The 6870-nt window shown below is 37.8% G+C and overlaps 1 protein-coding gene across 1 annotated transcript; it reads left to right on the top strand.

Moving 5' to 3' along the window:
- Positions 1–346: 346 nt before the first annotated feature.
- Positions 347–6471, top strand: Pdc (phosducin). Its single transcript, XM_051148244.1, has 3 exons — positions 347–426; positions 3217–3368; positions 5555–6471. Exons 1-3 carry the CDS (start codon positions 366–368, stop codon positions 6080–6082), a joined length of 741 nt encoding a protein of 246 aa, XP_051004201.1. The 5' UTR covers positions 347–365; the 3' UTR covers positions 6083–6471.
- Positions 6472–6870: the final 399 nt, after the last annotated feature.

Raw genomic sequence — 6870 nt, forward strand, 5'->3', positions numbered from 1 at the left:
GTAGAGTTTGATAAAAAAAAATCTTTTAACGAATAGTAATAAAAATAAGAATTTATTCATCAATAGTGAACACCAAGTGTATAAACCCCAAATGGTAACACGAACCTCTGTACGACAAACCAAAACTACACAAACATCGTTAGTAGCGCCTGCTAAATTTATGTCGTCTAACAATGCAGACAGAACGATTTAAAATGCCCTTTCCCACAGTGATAACCCTTAACCCACAGGGTGACATCATGGGGTTATAAATGCATGAGCACGTGCTTAAGGATGTGTATGTGCTTGCACGTGTGTTCCGGAGCTTATCTGCCTCATTGCTTCTATGTTCATCATACAGATTACACCAAGTCCAAGCCCTCAAAATGGAAGAAGCCCAAAGCCAAAGCATAGAAGAAGACTTCGAAGGACAGGCCACACACACAGGTAACTAAAGTGCAGAGAAACGTAATTCTTAAAGTAAGATTAAGTCTAGAATATTTGCTGTTCTTATAGAATTATTGAATTTAAGCAATATCTTCATCTAATCAGGAAGAGTAAATTTTAAAATATTTAACTAAATAAATGAGCTTAAATGAAAGGACTTAAGATTAGTTATTTGCTATTTCAGTATCAAAGAGTTAGAAAAAAACATAAATTCTTGATAATTTCCTGCTACCCAGTTATCCTAAGACTCCTCTATGTACAATTGAAGCAAGGCCTTTTCTATTTTCTCCATCCTCCTGTCTGTACCCGGTACAGATTTTCCGTGTGTGTGTGTGTGTGTGTGTGTGTGTGTGTGTGTGTGTGTGTGTGATCAAAAGTAAGTAACAATTACAGCTTTTTGAATGAAAAAGGATGAAAACGGATGGTTGAATCAAGTGGATTTCAATCCACCTCCAGAAAAACCAAAACATCGTTTCATTAAGGGGCTATTCTTAACTTCTTGAATTGTATGTGCCTATTTACATGTCACTAACCAAAAGCTTTAATGTTAAGTACAATGACTTAGGTTTTAAGTTCTGAATCCTTTTGAGTCTACAGAATCGTTGTGACTTTTACTTTCCATGTCCGTACACATAGACTGGAACCTTTAAATTTAGCCACAGGTTTGAATGAATTCACACTAGTACCAGGATAAATATATGTAAATCCACTTAATAATAGCTATGGTAAGAGTATCTTTGTAAGTATGCACTATACAATGAAATTATAGATACATTTGCTGGAAAGAAGCAGGAAACTATGGGAGGAGGAAAGGAGGGAAGGCAGTAAAGAAAGAAAGATGAGGGAAAGAAAAATAAGTTACATAGAAAGGTAAAAGGGAAGAAACAAAGAAAATGCTCATTGTCTAGTAAAAGTTATCAGAAGAAAATATTAAGAGAAAAATTTTGCATACTTGGGAGAAACATTCGCATCCAATAGACAACAAATTAATGTTTTAATATATATTAAGAGTTTCTACAAATAATAAGGAATAAAACAGCAACCAAACAGAGTAATGGATGTATTAGTTGGTGTGTTTCTATGTTGCTGTGATAAAATATGCAGACAAAAGCAACTTAAGGAAGGAAGGCTTCGTGTTTGTGCACTGTTCCAGACACAGTGCGACCAGGTGGGGAAGGCATTGGGTGCCTGAGGCAGCTGGACCATTGTATCCATACACAGCCAGGAAGCAGAGGCAGATGAGTGCTAGTGCTTAGTTAACTTTCTCCAGGACCTCAGACCATGGAGAAGCGATTCCCACAGTTAAGGTTGGTCTTCCCACCTCAATTATCCTAGCTAAATAAACCCTCACAGACATGCTTAGAGGCTTATTTCGCAAGTGATTATAGATCGTATCAAACTGATGACCAATATTAACCATCACCATGGGCAAAAGATTCACAGAGAAGCATAAGCTTAAAATGACATAAACATAACTTTGGTGAGATGCATTTTTCTTTCTGCAGTAGTAGAAAAACTATAAATTTAAAACATTTTCTGAATGAAGCACCGGGAAGAGCACAAATCAAACTGGTTTAATCTCTGCAAGAGCGGTTAGCACATTCACAACCAGGACCGGAGAGGCATGTCCTTCCACCAAGTAATTTCACTTATACTTGACAAATAGGGAAAAATTGATTATAAGATGCTTAATTCAACATAACATGTAATAGAAAAAGTGAGGAAGCAATACCACCTATCAGTAACAACTGAATTGTATATGTATTCATAACAATATACTGTGCTCTATATTTAAAAGAAAAGGAGGTGGAAGGGGTAGCGACTCGTGGGGTGGAGAGATGGTTCCGTGGTTAAAAGCACTTGCTGTTCTTCTAAAGGAACATAGAAAAATAACAAAGTGGTTGCCTGAATATAATTAATGAAAGCAGATGTAATAACTTTATATTAATGTGTATAATCTAGATTATAAATTAGTATACAATATGAGATACAATGTGATGGAGAAAGAATACACCCTAATATAGAATATGCTAAAGCTTAAAGAGTCTGCCTTAGAATGGATAACTCTATTAATGTTGTATGCTTGCAAGAAGTTTAGACCCTTGTCAAACCATTGTTTCTCAAGAACCAAATATTGTAGTTCCAAATAGGTGATTTCACTGAATTTTCTGTGCAGTGTGGCCATGCCTCATGCATATAAGGAAAGCACTCTACAAATGAGTGAGATCCCTGGTCCTCTACTTGGATTTTCTTAAACCTAAAAACCCTATTTTCTGCATTCCAGCAATGAGAGCATTAGGCTCTTAGAAGAAATTGGCTGGTTAGGTACCAGTAGTCGTCACTTTAGTTTCATTAACTGATGTCAGATACTGTTTTCCACATGTTGTGTTTATGTGCCATTGTTATTGCTGCTCTTCCAATTACTCCAATTTCCTTTAACAGTGTACTGCCAATGCTCAGTTACTACAAAAGCTTCTTTCTCGTGTAGTGAGTGCTGTTTTTCTAAAATTCTGGTTGCTTTTATACATTCCAATTTTTAAATATTTTGCTTCTAAACTTTTGTAAATAGCTCAAAGCACATAATTTATATTCTCACTATTACAGATGTAGCACAGTTTTTGCCAGTTAATAAAGTTAATCTTAGAGATTATTTTCATCAACAAGTCAGAAAAAAAATTTTTAGCCTAATAAGTGTGTTTGTTCCTGATGCCGGAGATGACAAATTCTCTCATGGCCACACTTATAGAAATTTCAATTGTGTAAACAACACATTTAAAATTTGTATTTCAGGACCCAAAGGAGTAATACATGATTGGAGAAAGTTTAAATTAGAAAGTGAAGATAGTGATTCAATTCCACCCAGCAAGAAGGAGGTCCTCAGACAAATGTCTTCTCCTCAGAGCCGAGATGACAAAGACTCCAGAGACAGAGTCAGCAGGAAGGTAAGAGAAGCGAAGATCAGTCACGAGTTCTGCATGTCCTAGTCTCACTCACTCAAGGCACTCACTGCAGAGTGTTAGGCGCTGCTCCATTGCAGTATAGAGTGAGTCTGTGACAAAGGTTTCCTGTACTAGGAAACACATGTGGCAACCGAAGGGGTGGGTTATGAATATATGAACTGCTGTGGAGAAAGATTTGCAAAAACGAGAAAACAAAATATGGACCTTTAAATTCTGCGAGCTCTTCCATTTTCTAGGGCCACAACAGACACCGCTGTGTGCCTTCACCCTTGTATGTTTATATGCACAGGAAGCATCTGTGTGCAGAGACGTGCAGAGGTGTTCACTAGGTTGAGGATATCCATAGGTCAGAAGAGTGAGATTGCTGGGGAAGAGAAGGAATGGGATAAGCAGAAGCTCAACCTGTGAAAGGACAGCGTTGCAAGGACCTTAGTTAAACACGTACATGTCTGTGTCACAGAGAGGGAGAGGCAAAGGTGCCCCTTCTAAAACGTCAGCGGACATTAGCCGAATATTAACTTGGAAGAATATCAGTATTTTTACTTCCTTTTTAATACTTTCAAGACATTTTTAAATCTTCAAAAATATCATATACTGTTTATATAACAAGAATAATGATGCTAATGAAAGAAATAATTATATCTTTCATTTGTGGAAACTCACTCTGGAGGATTATTTACCATCAAATCGGTTTACACTGATGGTACACTAAGTGAAGAGGCTATGAGCAGAAATATGCCTTGGCCCATGGCTTCAGGCCATGGCCGTGATCTTTAGACTAACATTGGGAGGGCCAGAAGACAGAAGTAGCAACATGGATGAGGCAATCACCTTTTCCAAACTGAGGAAGTAAAAAAAAAAAAAAAAGTCTTCATTTGTTTTAAGTAAATTAGGAAGGGAAAAATAAATTTTTAAGCTGTTTTAAAATACTTTAATCAAATCTGAGGTGTTGTTATTAAACATTTTGTGCTGGTTCAGCTTCAGAAATGTGTCTGTATGCCTAAATATGTGTCTCGATCTATGAACAGAACAATTTCTGATATGAATGCACAAACGAATCTTCAAGTCAACATTCATGAGGTTTGGTTGATTGAGCTCTGATGTCAACTATTGCTATTGAACTATGGTGACAACTTAAGAACTACACAAACATTTTATAATTTAGGACTAGAACAAATTAAATTGTGATAATAATGTTAACATGGAAAACTATTAGAATAGAAAAGGGACCTGGACATGGTGGCACGTCTGTAATACCAGCACTTGGGAGGTTGAGGTAGGGGGACCTTGAGTTCCAGGCTAGTCTGAACTACAATGCAAGACTATATCAGAAGAGAGGGGAGAGACGAAGGAAGACAGAAGGAGGGAGGGTAGATTAGCAGGGGAAAAGAATTGGGACTGTTAGGAAAACACACAAGAGGCAGAAGCAAGTAATAAGAAAGTGACAGCAGCTGCAGTTCAAGGCTTACACAATGAAGATGATGCTACAGGTGAGGATGCCCTGGTGCCTCCTCAGCCGCCAGCTTCCAAGGCGCGAAGCCGTTCCACACCTTTCAGTGAGCCGTATGACTCTAGGCTGCATCACTCCTTTATGACTATTATTTTTTTAATTAGTTGGGGGCAGAGGTGATTAATTGCCTATCAAATATATTAATAATGGAGTCAATATTACGAAAGAGTATTAAGATAATTTGATGTTCTAACCACAACAGAATGTGGCTATTTTGGAAGATACATTGTTCGCTCCCTTTTGACTAAGCCAATAGTTAAGAATAACCTGGAAGGCTTGTTAAAACACAGATGGCGCAGCCTCACCCTTACAGGTTCTGAGTCAGCAGATCTGAGGAGTGCCCATAATCAGAAAAAAAATAATCGCTGACACTGAGCATTATCCTGAAAACTAATGCTAGTTCATCAAATATATAATACAAGCCCCAACAGTACTTATTGCCATGAAAATAAAAACAGAATTTTTAAAAAGAGGAGTGTAGAGCAAGGGGTCCTGAAAGCGACCTTTGAGGAGGCTGTGTCAGAAGCAGGGAAGATGGAGTCCAGACAGAGAGGACAACAGATTAAAAACTCCTAGACTTGAGAATGAGTTTGGTGCATCTAAGGATGAGCCATTTCTGATCGAATTGTCTCCGTTATTTCTTCTCGTGCATTCTCAGATGAGCATTCAGGAATATGAACTAATTCATCAAGACAAAGAAGATGAAGACTGCCTTCGCAAATACCGTAGACAGTGCATGCAGGATATGCATCAGAAGCTGAGCTTCGGGCCTAGATATGGCTTTGTGTATGAGCTGGAAACAGGGGAGCAGTTCCTGGAGGCCATTGAAAAGGAGCAGAAGGTCACCACAATCGTCGTCAACATTTATGAAGACGGTGTCAAGGGCTGCGATGCACTCAACAGCAGCTTAGAGTGCCTTGCATCAGAGTACCCAATGGTTAAATTCTGTAAAATAAAAGCTTCTAATACGGGAGCTGGGGACCGCTTTTCATCAGAGGTACTCCCTACCCTGCTTGTATACAAAGGTGGGGAACTCATAAGCAATTTCATTAGTGTTGCCGAACAGTTTGCTGAAGAATTTTTTGCTGGGGATGTGGAGTCTTTCCTAAATGAATATGGATTACTACCAGAAAGAGAGGTGCTTGACCCAGAGCAGACCAACATGGAAGACGAAGACATGGAGTAATTGTACACTATGTCGGCATCTCAGGGCTAGCCTTTACACAGTGAATGCTAACTTTTGGTAGTATCTATATTCCTTTAGCAAACACTAAATGTGGCCATGGCTATTCAAATTTGCGGTGGAAATACACTAAAATCATGTAAATAGCATTTTTAGTACTAGCTGTATAAACTGAGATAATATTTTACTGCAGAAACATTAGGGTTCTTAGCAAATAATTAGTGAACAAAGGAGATGGATAACGTCAACATTACATCATTTTAAAAATCCCTTTCAAGTTATGTGTTAGCTTTTTTACTCCTCATTTTTCCCTTGGCATTTTTATTTGGGCTTTTGAAACTGACTATTCTTATGAATTGGCTTGTATAATAAGAATAAAAGCCTATGAAGAAGCAAATACTCTGTGTAAAGTCTACTGTAAGTTGAGTATTATTTTATTGAGTCCCTAAAACCTTCATAAAGCTCAAATGCAAGAATGGTCTAATTTACTAGTCTCTAATAACCACAAATCCCCATGTAAAAAGTATTTTTTTCATTTAGAAAACAATGCAACAAAAAGTAAAGTTTTAACTTTCACTTTTCTTGACAAGATTTGGAAGTTTATCAAAACAACAACAACAACAAAACAAAACACCTGGCAGTGGTGGAGCATATCTTTAATCCTTGCACTCTACACCCAGAGGCAGGTGGATCTCTGTGAGATTGAGGCCAGCCTGGTCTACTGAGTAAGTTTTAGGATAGCCAGGGCTACACTGAGAAACCCTGTCTCAAAAAATCGAAACAAAACAAAC

Source organism: Acomys russatus, chromosome 6 (assembly GCF_903995435.1).
Source record: "Acomys russatus chromosome 6, mAcoRus1.1, whole genome shotgun sequence".
Lineage (NCBI taxonomy): Eukaryota > Metazoa > Chordata > Mammalia > Rodentia > Muridae > Acomys > Acomys russatus.

Bases quoted from the DNA above. Each gene is read 5' to 3' on its own strand.
- Pdc (XM_051148244.1), top strand. From the start codon at position 366: ATGGAAGAAGCCCAAAGCCAAAGCATAGAAGAAGACTTCGAAGGACAG. The intron at 427-3,216 runs GTAACTAAAGTG...TTTGTATTTCAG, and splicing joins AGGACAGGCCACACACACAG to GACCCAAAGGAGTAATACAT. The intron at 3,369-5,554 runs GTAAGAGAAGCG...GTGCATTCTCAG, and splicing joins GAGACAGAGTCAGCAGGAAG to ATGAGCATTCAGGAATATGA.